Source organism: Danio rerio, chromosome 12, assembly GCF_049306965.1.
Source record: "Danio rerio strain Tuebingen ecotype United States chromosome 12, GRCz12tu, whole genome shotgun sequence".
Classification (NCBI taxonomy): Eukaryota; Metazoa; Chordata; class Actinopteri; order Cypriniformes; family Danionidae; genus Danio; species Danio rerio.
In genome coordinates, this window is record NC_133187.1 from 9,935,077 (window position 1) to 9,954,237 (window position 19,161).

Genomic DNA, 19,161 nt, shown 5'->3' on the forward strand with positions numbered 1-19,161 from the left:
CGTGAGCTGGACGTTTTTGCGCATCATTCTCTCATAGCAAACTAATGGTAACAGGGGTGCGGTTAAAATTATTGATATAGAGTTGCTATGGAAGCCTAATATAGCTAATGGTCAGACTTTGATTGTAGATTACCAAAACTATATTTTTTAAGTGGATAAACTTATGGATTAATTGTTCACTTGAGGAATAACAATGTGATCTAGCAAAACAAACATTGTACATTTTGATTTCACACGGACTTTAAACTCACACAGAATTGGTTATTGTTATCGAGTTGTACTGCAAATGTGTTTTTGACATTGTTAGCAGGAAGGTGCATTTTTTTGACTATGGAGACAAAGATTTTGACAACTGGTTGCGAGATGCAATGAGCTTCATTCATTTGGAAAAAAATAGAGTTTACAATAAATGGCAAATCTAGTGCTTTTTCTGAGACATGGGAGCCATTTTGATTTTGATTACTTCTGAACATGTGAGTATTTCTACAGACTGTCAATCTAAGCCTTAGGGTTGTTCAATTACAGAGTGAACTTAATTAAGTATATTGCATGAGTCTATGTGGATTGTTTATAATTTTAGTTTGTTGATGTACATGTTTACTTTGTACATTTGTTATTTCTATTTTTTATTTATGATTTATTTACACAATTTTACATTTTACAAACATAAACAACCCTCAATTTTTTATGATAATAATTTTAAAATATAATTAAATAATATTAATTATATATAAATGTTGACATCTGCCCCTCATTTAGTTGAGTAATATATATATATATATATATATATATATATATATATATATATATATATATATATATATATATATATATATATATATATATATATATATATATATATATAATATTATATAATATTAGTAATATATATATATATATATATAATATTATATAATATTAATAGTAATATTATTAAATAAAAAAGAAATAAACAAAATAAAATAAAACCCAATTACTCAACTTAATGAAGGGCAGATGTCAACATTTGTGCAACAAACATACGTGGGAATAGTTATTTCAATGTGTACTATTTTTTGGATACACCACACATTGTACACCAACACACCAACTATTGTATACACCATACATTAAAAATTTGTTAAAAAGAAAATTAATTGAAATCATGGTAAAATATGGGAACACACTCACATCCAGGATTTCTTTGTTGGCTTTGGGTGAGGTGTTCTCACGTAAAACTTTGATGGCCACAGGGATCCTCACGTTCTCCCCATCAGGAGCCCAGATACCCTGGTGAGAAAAGAGGAACAGGTTAGAATTATTAGACAGTAATTTAATTACTCCGCTTAAAAAAATACATGAATAGAACTGCACAAAAATCCTGATATAGATTTGAACAGTTATTAAATCAAAGGGTTCAAAGATGCCCATTGTCACAATCACCAGCGATCTAATCCTGGCAGATTACTGGCAAACACACAGATCGCTATGGACTACAAATCCACCATTACACAAACTACAAGTTCCAGTCATGCACCTTGCTCACTGCTGTTCCTGGTTCAGTCTGATTACACATGCACACACACAGCCAAAGGATGATTACGAACTGATTACAAGGACTATTTATTGCGATTTTTATTTTACGGTATAAGTTGTAAATACGGTATAAGTGATGCAAAGCAGAGGTCTGTTATTTAAGACTTTAAGACTTTATTCTGTGAAAAAAAATATCCTGGATGTACTTTACCCCAATCATTACACGGCTGCTTACCACAAACATAAAAATGTAAGCCATAAAAGTTTATTTCTTCTTCAGTTAAATGCAAAGCTAACAGAAACAAAAACAGCTGATGAAGTATACACTAATCTGTGCATTATTCAGCCGCAAGACCAAGCCAAACTGTCAAAGTTGACAGAAACTAAATTGGCTGAATAAAGCATATACTAAGCTATGTATCATTAACTCACAAGCACCAAACAGTCAAAAACAGCAGTGTGGCAGACAAGCAGATACATATGGATGTGATTGTAACCACAGTATATGGATTTCAACATATTCACTGACGGTCAAGGTGATTCCAAGTTCCCGGATAAACCCTTGTTATACAGCAGTTGTTATCTGGGAATAACATAACTTAGAATGTTGTCTTACTTGTCTTACTATTATTTAGAAGAATTTTGGAACTGGTAGCCATCGACTTCAATATTAATATTTTCCCCTACAATGGAAGTCAATGGGTACCAGCTACTAACATTCTTCAAAACATCTTCTCTTATGATATTTTCAGTTCATTTGTGGGTGAACTATCCCTTTAACAAACCTTTTTTATCAATTCACTTGCATGTCATGTGACCATTAGCCAGCATCACAGATCTAAGAATGTGCGAATGTGTCAAAAATGATTGATTACCAAAATTAAAAAGTAAAGTAACTGTTAGTTAGTTAGGAACAGCTGATGTAGGAAAATAAACTACATTTATTGTTTAAACTGGGATTATTAAAACACATTTGATTAACATTCAGAACTTAAAAAACACTACCTTAGCATTTTTACAAATTAAAATAGTGAAACATATTATTTCTTCCTTGCCTGCTGCATTCATTAATACATTAGTGAAAGCTTAGTATGAGTTCTCCCTGTCATGAAGTCATTTTCCAGCAACTCCAGTTGCTTTGCGTTTTTTGGTAATTTAAGAGACTGGCTAGGCATGTGTTTGTGAGCAAAGACTGGCATACTTCTATGGCTGGATATTTCAGCTGAAAATCTAATATTGAGACAAGGAATGGTAACAGAGAGCTCTTTTCCTTGCTGTGTGCAGTGTCTTACCTTGAAGACGGTGCCGAAGGCTCCGGAGCCGAGCACTCTGAGCTTCTTCAGCTCTGTCTCCTTAAGGATCCGCATCTGAGCCTGGTTTGGCATTGCTCCACTCGGGGTCAGCGGCTCCACCAGCTTCAGGGAAAAATGAGACACCAGTAAACAGCAATACTCCAATCACACATTCTTCAGACTGCACAAACCGAAGAATGCTCGAGTATGCTTTGCTACATATAAAGTGGCCAAGAACAGCAAAGTTGGGCAGACTTTTTCTAAATTTACTTTTAGTTCGTGTTTATTTTATATTTAGGCTCAATGAACTCTGTTCCACAACTAGGATAATTAGCATTTTATGGAATTTTTGGTTGAAATCATAATTTGGCCAAGTCAATATACCAGATATTTTTTAGATTATTATTTAATCTGAATGGCCACCTAAACACTTTTCCATTAAATATTTAAGTTACTAAATAAATAAATAAATAAATAAATAAATAAATAAATAAATTTATATATACACACACAACATAAACAGTTCTCAGCATAAATAAGTACACTGCATTTTGATTATTTTTATTCATTTCTCATTGAATATAGGCTATATATTTTGGTGCATTTAAATAAAACAGATTTATTAAACAGATATATTTATTTAAAAAACATTTCTGTCAAGACTATCTTCAGAAAAAGAAAGATAATACATTTAAATTCAAGAGAAATTTTGCACAAAGATTCAAACAAAAGTATGTATATTTTTTTGTTTCACACACATACATACATATATATATATATATATATATATATATATATATATATATATATATATATATATATATATATATATATATATATATATATATATATATATATATCTATACAGGGCTTGACATTAACACCCGGAAACCCGTAGATTTCAGCTGTGGAGGGTTAGACAGTCACTGCCACTAGCCACTTTATTTTGTAGTTTTCTTAAAAGCAGGGTTAGACAATAAGGATGGCCCAATATTTGTGCAAAAGTGGTCTTATAATCGAGAAGCAGCACGACTGACAAAAATAATTGTGTTTGCACAAGCAAAAGAAAGCAGGTGAATACCAAATGAGAATAATCAATGGCACGCATAGGTGATTTAATGCGTGTGACTGCTTTCAAGAGCTCAAGATTTTAAATACAAAAGGATATATTTATTAATGAGTAATACCACATGAGGAGCAGTGTGATATGGCTTTATATTGGCAATGGTGGGAGGCATGCGTTGGCACGAGGCCGCAGGCGGAGTATACAGCCATATCGCACTGCTTAGAGTGTGATATTGCGTTTATACAACAGTTTGACAGCATGATTGTGTATATAAAAACAAAATCAAACATGGAGAGTCTCAAAAGCCCTTTTGTATGAGGAACTACTTTCTTCTGCGTTGGATTTAAGCTGACAGTTAAACAGCTGAGCAAGCATCTTTTAAACTTTAGATCTGTGGTGTCTGCTTTTTGCTGGTTGTGTGTGGGCGGAGTAATACACAATGGGTAAAGAGGCTGTACGGGTGCGGATATTACTTAAATATATCACAGTTATCAGCCAATCAGATTCGAGAACCAGACAAAACTGTTGTGTAAATACATATATAGTGGTCGCTGCTTTTACTTTAACTATTCTTTAAACAGATTATTAACTAGCCTAACATTAACCGTGAGTACATGATCATCATCCTTTCAGTATGTTCTTACCTGCTTTCTTTTGCTTAGTTATTTTTGTTATATCGGTTTAATTATCATTTTTTTTTACAATAACATTGCTTTAATAGGAGATTAGCTCCCCATTTATCTGTAGTTAACTGGTGATCTGGGAACTTTAGCCAGGGCAGATTACTGTGCATATTTTAGACACGACAACAATTTTTTTTTTAATGTCAACTTTTTTTAAGAAAAGTTTTGCTGAATAAAAGTGCATGTAAACAAATATATATATTGTGTTGGAACTGAATGAAATCTTAACTTAAAATCCAAATGGGTTGTTTGAGAAAATGTTTTGGAAAAAAGTCAATTATAAAAAAAATGTTAAAACCGATTAAGTACCAAAATTGCTAATTAGAAGATTCCATTCCAATAAAATATCAAATTTTGCAAGGTTCTTGCAAAATGTAGGGAAGTGACTACATTTGGTTAAAAGTCACAATGGTGGCTCTACCAGTCTTTCTGATCTCTGATCTGCACTGACATTTCCGGTGGATAAGAGAAATATTAAAGGCAAAGTATCAGTATTGGCTTACAGTATCATCTCAGCCCAAAAGACTACTTCCTAAAAAACAAAATAGCCTTTTGTTGATATGTAAACAATACAATACAAATGTATACAATACAAAACAAATAGACAAATCCAAACGCATTTTCTGTTCAACATAACATAGCAGCATGAAATCAAAATGAGTAAATTCTGCAGCTCAACCACAGTAGGATTTCAAATGATTAAACGAATGCAAATAAAATACAGGTATGTGACCTCATGCTCCTGTAGGCGTCTCCTTATGGTTTCTTTCTTTTTCTGATGTTTCTGTCGCCGTAGGTAAAACACCAGCAGAGCCAGCAAAATGATGAAGAGAAGCACTCCACCGACCGTGATTGCAACTGTTGTGCCGGGCCTGCAGGGGTTTCATGACAGACAATTAGATGTAAGCAAGACTGTGCGATCTATAAATCTGCAGTGCATATCTACTAGGAATGGGTGATATGGACTTAAAATGGGATATTATTTGGTATTTATTGTGCCCGAAATAATTTTGACAATGATTCATCTGCATGCACTGGAGTATTCATTTTTATGTTTCAATGTCTTGCAGAGCTCAACCATATTTAAACACTGAAGCAGCTGATCAAGCTTTTCAGGTTCATTGAAAAGACCTGGAGCATATGTTTAAATGTTGTTTCTTTGATAAACATGCAAAACTATTGCAGTTGTACAACTGTCATTATAACTAATTATATGTTTTACTGTTATTAAATTTTTTTTATGGGGTGACTTTTTAGAATATCTTCGCAAACAAGCTTTCTAGAGTACCAAGTCAAAAACGTATATCACCAAACCATACACTCACCGGCCACTTTAATAGGTACACCTTACTGGTACCTTGTTGGACCCCATTTTGCCTTCAGAACTGCCTTAATCCTTTGCTGTATAGATGCAACAAGGTACTGCAAATATTCCTCAGAGAATGTGGTCGATATTGACATGATAGCATCTCGCAGTTGCTGCAGATTTGTCGGCTGCACATCCATGATGCAAATCTCCCGTTCTCCTGACTAAAGAGGCCATTACACTACCACCACCAGCCTGAACCGTTGATACGAAGCAGGATGGCTCCATGCTTTCATGTTGTTGATACCAAATTCTGACCCTACCATCCAAATGTTGCAGCAGAATTCGAGACTCATCAGATCAGGCAATGTTTTTCCAATCTTCTATTGTCCAATTTTGGTGAGCCTGTGCCAATTGTATAAATTGTGTAATTGTGTTTCCTTTTCTTAGCTGACAGGAGTGGCAAAAAGTGTGGTTTTCTGCTGCTGTAGCCCATCTGCCTCAAGGTTGGACGTGTTGTGCGTTCAGAGCTGCTCTTCTGCACACCTCGGTTGTAGCGAGTGGTTATTTGAGTTACTGTTGCTTTTCTATAAGCTTGAACCAGTCTGGTCATTCTTCTCTGACCTCTGGCATCAAAAAGGCATTTATACCCACAGAACTGCCGCTCACTGGATATTTTACTTTTTTCGGACCATTCTCTGTAAACCCTAGAGATGGTTGTGCATGAAATCCTAGTGGATCAGCAAATCTAAAATACTCAGACCAGTCCATCTGCCATTAGCAACCATGCCACAATCAAAGTCACTCAAATCCCCTTTCTTTCCCATTCTGATGCTTGGTTTAAACTGCAGCAGATCCTCTTGACCATGTCTGCATGCCTAAATGCATTAAGTTGCTGCCATGTGAGTGGCTGATTAGAAATTTCTTTTAACTCGCGGTTGGACATGTATATTAAAATTGGCCGATGGCCGACAGACACCATGATGTTGAGCCGGCATCGTGATGCTCCGCCCGGCCATCGTTGCAAATCCACTCGCGAAAAATACACACTCAGGCCCTGTTTACACTAATAGGTCATAGTTTTTAAATGGCATTTTAGAACGAAAACAATCCACATCCACTCTGGCATTTCACCTAGCATTTCTGAGCAGCCCTCCTTCCACACTACAGCTAAAAACGCACATCACGGGACCACACACACTGCCATGCGCTCGAGACAGCGCCAGTCAGCGGGTCAGTCGACTGGTTCAATCTTTCGCTTTTACGCTTGTATTTAGTAATTTTAGCGAAAACCTCAGATACTGTTGGCTGGTTCCTGTTGGTTATGCACCTTTTTTACCAACCAAGTTTGTTGACGCCAATTTAATGACACAGATCACTCTGCCTATTCACGCCTATTCACAAGTCCAGCGGAAAAAGTAATTGACAGGTGGTAATTATGTGAGTAACTTTATTTATTTATGATTTGTTTATGGGTGAAACAAAGACCATGCGGCTCAGTTGGTTAAAACGGTAAGCTACAAATAATAAATTCGTTATGAATTCATTAATTATTCATAATTAATTCACCGCCGCCTACGATGACGATGTCATCGTCCATCGCAATGTTTCATACTAGAGATCGTACGATGCCAAATTAGTCGACATCGCCCAACCATAGTTGAAACAAAATCAAAATGCACAGCCAATTTTAAATTAGCCATGGAATAGAAACTAATTTTAAATACTAAACTATTGCGACTTTGCTACATACACTTTTATATGGTAAAGTCTTACCCAGTTTTCTGTTGAATGGGACACCCTCTATCATCCAGTGGACACCTGACAGTAAACACAAAACAGAAAACTTACTCCAAATCCTAAATTGTTTCATATAACCTGATATAGACTGTGCGATCATGGTTTATGGACTCAGCAAAGGACTTACGAGACAGTACAGTTGGTCTCACAGGGCAGACAGTGTCCCGTAGCATTGGAGTATTTCCACACAGTGTGTTGTTCCTCTTTGACTCCACTGGGACAGCGCTCGACACACACGTCTCCATCTTGAAAGTGCGTACAGTCTGTACACTGATCTGGACCCTGTGCACAGCAAACACAACTGAAATGGTAGAACATCCAAAAATGAAAAGTACCTCATGGTTTAACTCATCCCTGACGGTGGTTTTAGACCTTTATGATTGATCAATTCTAGTTGATGATACCCATCAAGTGTCGGAAAACAATTTCAATGAGAGTCAATGGGTGCCAGCTACCAGCATTATTCAAAATATCTTATAAAGATACATCATACAAAATATTGTAAAAATAAATCATACAAAATATCACAAAAAATAAACTTGAATAAGATTTGAACTAGTGAATGAGTAAATGACGACAAAACGTATATTTTACGCTTTTCTATCCCTTTTATCACAGCCACATCACGCTGCATCCCCAGAGCAGTTACTCACTCAAGCTAAGCTGGGCTGAGCCTGGTCAGTACCTGGATGGGAGACCGCATGGGAAAACTAGGTTGCTGTTGGAAGTGTTGTTAGCGAGGCTAGCAGGGGGAGCTCAACCTGTGGTCTGTGTGAGTTCTAATGACCCAATATAGTGAAGGGGACACTATACTGTCTGTAAGCACCATCTTTCGGATGAGACATTAAACCGAGGTCCGGACTCTCTGAGGTCATTAAAATCCCATGGTACTTCTCATAAAAGAATAGGGGTGTAACTCTCGTGTCCTGGCCAAATTTCCTTTATCGGCCCTTATCCATTATGGCCTCAAAATCATCTCAATACACCAAATTGGCTCTTTCACTATGTTTTCATCCAAAAATGCGAATGAACTTTATGCACAGAACTGGATTATCGCATAAAAGACGTGCAAATAAAGCAGCGTTTCCATCCAACGAGTCAAAGCGAACAAAATCGTCACCTCCTAACTAACTGGCGGCAAATATCAACACGGAATTTGCTGCAGTAGGAGAAGCTGAGTCAATCTTTTCTTTATCTAATGACTTGCGCCTCAGAAGGCAATCCTGACACGCAGTGAACGTGCGGTGGCGTTTGAAGGTGTCAGATACAGAGCACAGATGCTCTGGATTATAGAGATCATTAATACTTAAACGGTAAGGCGTTTTAGAATGACCAAAACAACCTTTCAAATGTTTAACAATGTGCTCAGCCTGCTGGTTTGTCCATTCACACACAGTTTCATCATCACATGATCTCTTATCACAAAATCACAACCTTTTTTAATGCGCATAGTGGAATTTGTGCGAGAAAAGTGTTTCCATCGCAGTTTATACTGATTTTTTTCTTATTGAATAAAAATGTATACAACTAAGTTATGCGCGCAAGTTTTTTATGCGCTTTTTCAAAATTTATGCGCATCTTGACGTTTCCATCAACTGATTTTTTATGCGCATATACAAAATGTGCATAAAAATAGGTGAATGGAAACAGCTACTGTCTCTCCACTCCACCAATAGCTGGTGTGTGGAGAGCACAATGGCACCACTGGCCTGTGCTGCCGTCGCATCATCCAAGTGGATGCTGCACACTAGTGGAGGAGTGGGGAGACCCCTCCCCTTCATGATTGTAAATCGCTTTGGGTGTATGACCATACATGGTAAATCCCCTATATAAATACAAATTACTTACTTATTTACTTAATTTTTAGTTAAAGTTGACTAAAATAAACTAAGATCACTTTTTTACATAAAATAAATTAAATTGTTAAATAAATACATTAAGAAATAAATAAATGCATGAAAGACAACATCTCTCATTTTAGCTTAAAAGTAAAATAAAAGTGAAAACTAAAATAAAAAATTTGCAGACAATGAAAAATTTTATTTCTAAATTACTTTAAATAATACTTTAAACTAAAAAATAAATAATAAATAAAAATTGTTAAAAAAACAAACAAACAGGAGTACTAACAATAAAAAAACTATTCTGTCATTATTCCTCATCCATGTCTTTTCAAACCTGTCTGACTTCCTGTCTTTCTTCCTTCCATGGAACACACACACAAAAATCATTTGTTTTTCTTTTTAATTTTTTACATCACTTCCTAGTACTAAGGAACTGTGTTGTTGTTTTTAATCTAGAACAAAATGTATAGTGCTCAGCATATATAAATACACCCGTCACAAATCTCTCATTTAAATTCATAATCTCAATAGGAAGCTTTACAATATTATATTTGTGCATATACATCAGATTAGTCAGTACTGAAGTCCAATCTGGAGCTTATCTAACAAAATAACTTACAATAATGGTTCAAAAATTAGCAGCCCAAATTTATGTTTGATAAAAATATTCAATAACATTTTTTAAAATAGCAAAAATGAAGAGAAACAAAAAATTTGTCCAATTTTGTCAATATTTCCTTGAATTTAATTGTATTATCTTTCAATTTCTAAATTTGTTTGTTGACTAAAATATGATTGTAACAAATATATCTGTATAATAAATCGGTTTTGTTTAAATGCACCAAAATACATGACCCATATTCACTGAGAATTGGATACAAATATTAATTTTCAAAATGGGCTGTACTCATTTATGCTGAGCGCTGTACTGTAACAAAAACTACATTATTAAGATGACAAAGTCGGTTTCTCATTTTGGTGCTTTTTAGTGCACTTTCATTATTTTTATTACCATTGTATGCAAAAAAAGAGCAGTTTAAACATTCTGATAAACATCTCCGTTTCCGTTTTTCACCAAAAGAAAGTTGAACAAGTTTTAAATAACAAACTTTGTATTTAGGGGACATCATTAAGACTACTTTAAACATCTCTAATATTTTTTATGTATGTAATGTCGATAAATATGCATGTGTATAAAAATGACTCTTACTGGGCCTGTACAGGAGGCAGTGCCATTGATTGGTCGACACTCGGGATGACAAGGAACACAGTTAAATCCATCCTCAAACTCCCGCACTGACCTGTTGCAAATGGTGTAGAGAAAAAGATATAAATGTTTCATTTGATAGTTAATGAAACTACACAGTAAAAAAAAAAAAGAATTTTGTTGCTTTCATTCATTTTAATCAGGTTTTAGGTTACACAAAATTTAACTTAATATTTTTTATCAGTTTGATTGATGTAAGTTGAAATGACTAGAAAAGTTAACTTTAAAATGCAAGACAGCAATAATATTTTTACAGTGTATGTTCCGTATTATAGGAAGGCATGGTGTGGTTAGAACGTCGCTAGTTCGAGTCCCGGCTGGGTCGGTTGCAGTTCTGTGTAAAGTTTGCATCCCTGTGTTGTTGTGGGTTTCCTCCGGGTGCTCTGTTTTACCCCACAGTCGAAAGACATGCGCTATAGGTGAACTGGATGAACTAAATTGGCAATAGTGTATGTGTGTGAATGAGTGTGTATGGGTGTTTCCCAGTACTGGGTTGCAACTGGCAGGGCATCATCTGCATAAAAATTATGCTTTATAAGTGAATAATGAGACTGAGCCCAAAGAAAATGAATGAATTAATTAATTAATTATTTAATGTATTCTGTTGTATGTCATTAGAAGTAACTTTCCTTCGACTTCTCTTATTTATTAGGGGTCGCCACAGCGGAATGAACTGCCAACTATTACAGTATATGAATGTTTTACACAGCAGATACTCTTCCAGCAGTAAACCCAGCACTAGGAAACACCCATGCACGCTTGTATTCACACATACACTCATACACTACAGCCAATTTAGTTCACCCAATCCACTTATAGCGCGTGTCTTTGGGTTGTGGGAGAAAACAGAGCACCCGGAGGAAACCACTCGAACCAGTGACCTTCTTGCTGTGAGGCGACAGTGCTAACCACTGAGCCACCGTGCCACCCTTATTTCATTGAAAAAGCCTTGTGCATCTAATTCAAAATGGCAATAAAATATATCATACTCAATAAAGTATAAACAACAAAGCACAAAAGGCAAAAAAAATATGTGTTTTACTCACCCGTGTAGGACATTACACAGCTCCACACACTCAGTTCCTCGTTTGTAATTCAGACAAGACACACATTGACTGGGTCCTGGACCCCAACAACCTGAATCCCCACACAAGGGGTCACATATTTTCCCCTCTGAAACTAAACACAGAAAGAAAAAGTCTTGTTTGATTCCATGTCAAGCATGTTTAAAATACTTCTCATTATGGGAAGCTAAAAAGTAGAAACTCTTCTCGTTGAAGTTTAAATAGGGTAAAGTAGTGAGCTGAAGTGATGTCCGGTTTAAGAAAATCAATATCTTCCTCTTCAGTAGGTCTGTCATGATATCTATTTTATGTTGTACCCATATATTGCACCAAAATATATTGCAATAAACAATATTATTGACATTTTAGGACCATTCTATGCCACTTGTTATATAATGCCAGAATTACAATATATACAAAATCAAAATAACAAATAATATAACAAATAATAGCATCACAATGCAAGTACAATCTTGCAAAGACCCAACACATCATATTTTATTTTTAAGAATACTTCTTTTAATTTTAGTCATTTTAACTATTTACTAATCAGGCATTGGAATCAAAATGTGAAAATGCAGGTCCTAAATAAATAATAATAAATGTTAACAAAAAAGTGTAAGGTAAAACATACAGATGCTGTGATATATGCTACCAGATCTACAGTATTTTTAATTGTCAGACACTCACACTAAAATATGCTATAGTAATTTATAGTAAATACTAGAGTGTTTTTTAACCATACTGACACCTCCAGTAGAGATAGAGAAGTTGTGCAATTAGCTAAAATGTTGCTAGAATTGTTTTTATATGTATGGGTGATATACCTTATATTTCATCACCAAAAATTATTGAGGCCATTTCCATGTGTTGAGCGAGAAGGCGATATATTGATATATTGAGGAGGCCTACACCTCAGGTTTAAATATACTGATTTTATGTTCATGTGTTTTGTAAGCATACTGTGCAGAGTAAAATGTAGCATAGCTGCTAGTCAGAAGGGGAACCTATGAAATAGTAATAACTGATGGTGTTGTGATCAATGAATTCTTTATTTTTTATGAGCATTCTTATGTCTTAAGTGTGATTCGGCATAGCAAAATAAACCCACATTCTGTAACAAGTTGTAGATTTTTGTTTTTGATTGTAGAATTTATTTAATTCTACAAATAGAAATAAATTAATTAAATGTACTTATAATAATAATAATAATATAATAAAGTAATTATTCAGTTAAATTAAAAATTAAATGTATTATCAATTAAATTAAATGACATATTGAATTAAATTTAATATTTTATTTAATTCAATTTATAATGAATTTAATATTGAATTTAACTGAATAAGTAAATTAAATTAAAAAAACATTTTATAGCTGTATTACTCTAGTTTTTCTGATGCTTGAAATATATCTTTGTATTTTACCCAAATTAAAATATATTAATTTGCTTTTAAATAATCTTTTTTTCTTAACAGCTCCCACTCACACTAATGAAGCAGTTTTGTTTCATGCCCGTAAAGCATAATATTTCCAGAAGTAAACCTTTAATAAATAAGAAAATGCAGTGATTGAAAGGATTTACAAAATAACTTTCAGAGATGTAGATTTGGTTTTACTTTTATTTGATTTATTTACTCAATTCAGTTATTTTATTCCTTTCTATTCCTGTTCTGTTTTTAGTTAGTCTGTGGTTAAACAAAATGAAAATTACCCGTTATTTTGACAAAAACACACACAAAAAAGAGATGAATATTTAGATAATAATTAAATAAACTAAAATGTCTTAAATGTCTTCTAAAATGACTTAAATTGCCCTGGAATTTTTATGCAGGTCATTGAAGAAAAACACATACAAACTATACAAAAAAAATCTGCAAATTAGCTTTAATTAATATTTGTGATATATTTTTCCCCCCAGAATTATTTTGTGCTTTTGAATTGTATTATGGGACCTTGATCTTTCTTCCAACAACGTTTAACTTTCCAAAGCTCCAAAAAAGTCACTTTTATGAATATTTTTAATAGTTAAAGTGATATATTGTCTGAGTTGGTGTTGTATACGCAAAAAAAAAAAAAAACTTAACTATAAACCTTAACTATAAACTATAAATTGTCAGTATATTTGCTTATATTTTACAGACTTATAATTATTTATTTATTTATTATTATTTCTTATACATTTCACAGTACTAAAATGTCAATAAAAGTCACTTTGTTAAAGGGTGGTCCACTACGATATCATATTTTAAACTTTAGTTGATGTGTAATGTAGCTGTGTGAACATACACAACATCTCTGAATCTAAGACGCTCAAAGTTCAATACAAAGAGATGCATTGGCTTTTACAGTTAGCTTATTGAAGCCTACAGCGAACAAAGTTTGGGGGCTCCAAAAAAATACACCCGGGTTAATGATGTCATAAACACTTCAGGTTACGCACATACACCCCATGCACTGAAGGGGCGTGGCCAGAGGCACTGTAATGTTATAACAGTGACATTTCCTGGTGATGTGGAGCTGATCTGCGAATCACAGTACATTATGTTTCAGAGGAACTAGGTAACATGACAGTCGTTTTTATGTTAGCTGAGTAGCTACATATAATCAAAATAAGATATATGAAAAAATAACGTGATTTTCTACAAATATAGCATGAACACACATTGCTTTGCATCTGAAGCCTAGTTTACACTACAGGATTTTAAACATCAGCAGATCGCTGTGCTGTTCACACTACATGACTTGACTTTGTGTCTTTTAATCTCTGTGGTGTTCACACTACGCAACACTCCGTGAACGATCCACAAGAGGGGGGTCACACACTACATGATCTGACAACAACTCATTCCCCATCAGCTCATTCAAGCTCCCAAACCACAGCCAATGAAATTTTGAGGGAGGAGTCGTCAGAAAAAGCTGAACACTATTGGCTGCTTGTGTGCTGACGACATCACTGACAGAGTTTCAAGCTTTGGAGAAAGCATTTAAAAACATCGTCAAATCAGCTGATTTATGAGCGGATTAATCACTCATCTGCAGGTTCCAGTGGATAGATACACAGAGAGTTTTTAATTTTTGTAATTTTATAACTCTTTGAAATAAAACTAACATATTTATAACACCCTGCCGTTTTCTAACTATCAGTGTATTTCTTTCTGACATTGTTATTTTTTTTATTACAAAACAGTAAAGAACTGAGCATTTCTGCCTTAAATTACCATATTGGTCAAAATGACTGCATGCATGTCTGATACTTTTCACTGTGACTTTAAATATGTGTGCATTTTCTTGCCTGGCAACTTCCTGCTAACATAAACAAAACTTTCTGATGGCAAAAACATCAATTTACTTCAGATATCTTTCAAAACAGCACATTATTTGCTGTGAAATAGCTCCTGTTTGAAAGTGAAAATGAAAGCCAAGCCTTTAAGTGTTTTAGTATATTAACTACATATTTATAGGCTGTATTACAAAAAAGATTATATTTTTAGGGTAATGGTGTCATTAAATATGGTGCCAGACATTCAAAGCTTAATTTTAATATCTCAATAATAGTTTTGACTGTAAATATGTTGTGACAATATGGTGTTTTATATGAGAACGGTCAGAAAGAGCAGTATGGTAATTCTAATAGTTACAGAATTCTAGTTCCACTGTTAATATAGTCTACTCTCATGTCTTTGCTAACGCAAAATGAATCCAGTGCACCGATGCCCATTCTGACCAATCACAGATGTTTCTGCTGAGCTCCTGAACACACAGGCACGCGGCTCATGCTGATCTGCTCTCTCATTGGCTGCAGCTCGTCACTACATCTGATCACATGTGGGGTTGAGTCGGCCGACTGCTCTGGAATATTTAGCATGCTGAATGTTGGATTTCCGTCTGCGAGGTGTCGGCGACGCGTCAGCGAGCCTCGTTGATGCGTTGTTCAGTAGTTCACACATAAAGAGCGGCGAGCGCCGAGCACCCGCAGATTTCTTCCCGATCACAGCCCGATCTGTCGGCGAGCTCGTTAACTTCCAAATCGGGCTCAAATCAGGCTTAAAATCCTCTAGTGTGAACTAGGCATTATAAACACAACCAAGCCTTAAAAATACACTCTGGACTACCCCTTTAAACTGTAGACTTGAGTTTTCAACATCAAAAGTCAACAGAGCAGAGATTAAGGTCTCATAATGCAATTTACAACCGTAAGTAAAAAGAAAACACTTGTTAATCACAAAATATGGAAACTTTTACAGGGTACTCTGGTTTTGGGTGGCAGGAAAATTACAGACTAGCCCCTATAAATCACATTACGTCCCCATGACAGACCATATAAGCAGGGCTAAACATAAGAATGGATGTTTACCACATGTTTGCTGGTCTTTGTTGTTGTTGCTGATGAGGTTTGGTCCTTGTGTTGGGTGGAGCAGTGAGGTCCAGGGCAGAGAGGAGGTGTAACACAGTCTGGAGTTATTATGAATCAGCACTAAACCTCCACTGACACTGCGTAAAGAACGCAATCCCAGCGACTCGATCTGCAGAGACTGAACTCCCAAAGAGAAAACACCCCTGAAATGAGAGACAGCAAAATTCATGTATTACATTCCAAAAGAAATAAAACAGCAAGAGTTAACCGTTTAGGCAGAACAATTTAATTGATTGCTTGTGTGAACGTTCTAGCAACAAAGCTGAACCTGTGCACAATGTACTGGATAAATGTGATTTCAAGAGGTCAAACTTAGATATTGCTTGAAAAAGATGTTTACTTTAAACATTTAAAAAGAGCATATTTTAGAGCAGTAATCACAATACCGTGACACTGTGAAACTGTGATATATTTGTCCAAGGTCAATCATACCATCAGAATCTTACCGGGCCATGCCTAATACATACACAGCAGCCGCATTTCCACTATCGGGCCAGTGCGAGCCAGGGCTTTAATCGGGCCGGGCCGGGCCAATAGCCCGGGAGGTTGAGAAATGAGGCCGAAATCATGTCGCGTTTCCACTGTCGGGCTGATAGCTCACAGCGTGTCACGCAAACACCGCCCACAGAACGTCCCCGAATCAAACGTCACACAACCCGCCCACTTCAGCGGGAATGAGGCAGATAAAGCACACCATAAAATCATCACGAAATGAAACCATTAAAATGAAGACAACCGAAACAAACAAATGACACGTTACTGTACAGCCGTACATGAAATGTCTATACGCACAGACCTGTGTATTTCCATTCATTACATTTGTTTACTCGCTGACCGACTGTTGGCATTGTGCATTGCTCTCGCCACTAACGGACCCATCACAGTGAGCGCACACATCCATAATATAAAGCCACAGAAATTCTCCTTTATAACTCGAAATAGCACGTCTTATTAAGTGTTTCCGGCACAAGAAGAGCGAGTAGCCTAATAAAATATAGCCATATTTGTTGCGCTCAGCAGCTATTCACTAAAGCTCTTCATTTAAAGTTTCATTTATAAATTTAACCTCATCATATAAAAACATAAACAGTTGTTTGAGGATATAGAACACATTTTGTGTTTGGGCTTTCCCCCAATGCGTTTAAAGCTGCGCTGCGCAGGACAGAAAAAAAAAGGTAGGCTAGATTCTGCATTCACTCACCCAAATAATGCTCTGTTTGCGCGATTTGATTAATATCATCGTATCCAAATACTTTATAAATATTTACTTATATAAATATTTACTTTATATAAATATTTTAAACCTTCTCCGGTGTTTATTGTTTTTAGAAAATATCTAAAATCTTTTTTTATTTCAGATAGGTCTTTGTAAAATAAAAATTAGGCTATATGTGGCTTTAAAACGGTTTGATTTATGTATTGTCTATAGGCTATCTAAATTGTTGTAGCTAACTTTTGTTTATTTTATATTGGTTTATTTATTTAATGCGATTTTATATATATTCGATATTTGTAATTCTTTAAATTATATTTCAATATAGCTCAGGCTATTTTATCAAGCAATGACAATATATTGTTTAAAGTCTACGAAAGTGGGCTCGTAATTTGATAAGTTTTATGTCTTTCTGTTGTATTTATATTGTGTATTATCTCAATATCTGCCCGCTCGCGGCATCAACAGAGCTGATTCGGTCTTCCTCGGTCTTACACACAAATACAGGCATTTAAACGAGCACAAACACACCTTTTAAACTTGACAAAAACTCTCGAAAACCTTTACTGTCTGCTGTGTTTTTAATATGGTGTAATGATTATTATGCGCTATTGAAACATAAAGGAGGACGCAGCAAAGAACGTCACTATAAAATAAAACTACTTTATTGTTTTATGCAGCAGCCTTACATTTAAAAGGGAAACATAAGGGTGATCATATGCAAAAAGATCCCAGACTGTAAGGCTAGATGTTTTCTTTCCCTTATTTCTTTATTTGTTTGGCGCATGTACTCATGTGCGATCAGAAAACTGCCCGCCTCTCCTTTCACTCCGCCCCGAAGCCCCAGCTGGCCCTCCTTGGCCCAAGGTATTCGGCGGGCTGAAAAAGGCCGGCCGCTGGCCCCAAGAAAGCCCCGCTTTGGCCCGATTAAGCCCCGGAAGTGACAGTGGAAACCCCACTGGCCTTGGCTCGCTCGCTTTAGGTGCGATAGTGGAAACGCGGCTAGTGTTACTTTTGAATTTAACCACTCATTTATCGTAAAACTTCCTGATATGTACAGCTAAAGTCAAAATTATTATTAAAAATGTTTATTTCTTTTTCAAATTTTTACCAAATGATGTTTAACAGTTAAACAGTTTTTTTCCACAGTATTTACCATAATATTTTTTCTTCTAGAGAAAGTCTTGTTTGTTTTAGTTCAGCTAGAATAAAAGCAGTCAATATTATTAGCCCCCCACTTTAAGCTGTATAGAAGTGTCTTAAAAAGATCTAGTAAAATATTATATACTGTCATCATGGCAAAGATAAAATAAATACAGATAAAAATCAATTATAAGATATAAGTTATTAAAACTATAATGTTTAGAAACGTGTTTAAAAATTTTCTCTCCGCTAAACAGAAATGAAAACATTAAACATGATAATTCAGGAGGGCTAATAATTCAGACTTCAACTGTATAACTCAATATGCACATTTGAGATATTTCTATTACTTTGATATACCAACATGCATCTCTACTCTTGATTTAGAGTATTTCAAGAGAGGAAAAATGACCGACGCTTGCACAGATTAACTAAGTGCATTCCTTTCTCACAGTCCGTTTGGTTAGAAATGGCCTGCAGGTTTGAAAGCAAAGGAAACTGATCATAGAGCAGGTGTAGAGGATAATCATTAACCTTTACAACTAACAGGAAA

General features: G+C 35.2%; 1 protein-coding gene across 1 annotated transcript in view; it reads right to left on the reverse strand.

Annotated features, from left to right (window-relative positions):
- erbb2 (erb-b2 receptor tyrosine kinase 2) overlaps positions 1-19,161 on the reverse strand; it is a 77,827-nt gene that overhangs the window by 18,450 nt on the left and 40,216 nt on the right. The window contains 8 exon segments of the mRNA NM_200119.2: positions 1,171-1,269; positions 2,808-2,930; positions 5,290-5,428; positions 7,639-7,683; positions 7,790-7,944; positions 10,717-10,807; positions 11,820-11,952; positions 16,193-16,395. Of these exon segments, the coding sequence (NP_956413.2) occupies positions 1,171-1,269; positions 2,808-2,930; positions 5,290-5,428; positions 7,639-7,683; positions 7,790-7,944; positions 10,717-10,807; positions 11,820-11,952; positions 16,193-16,395 (988 nt within the window).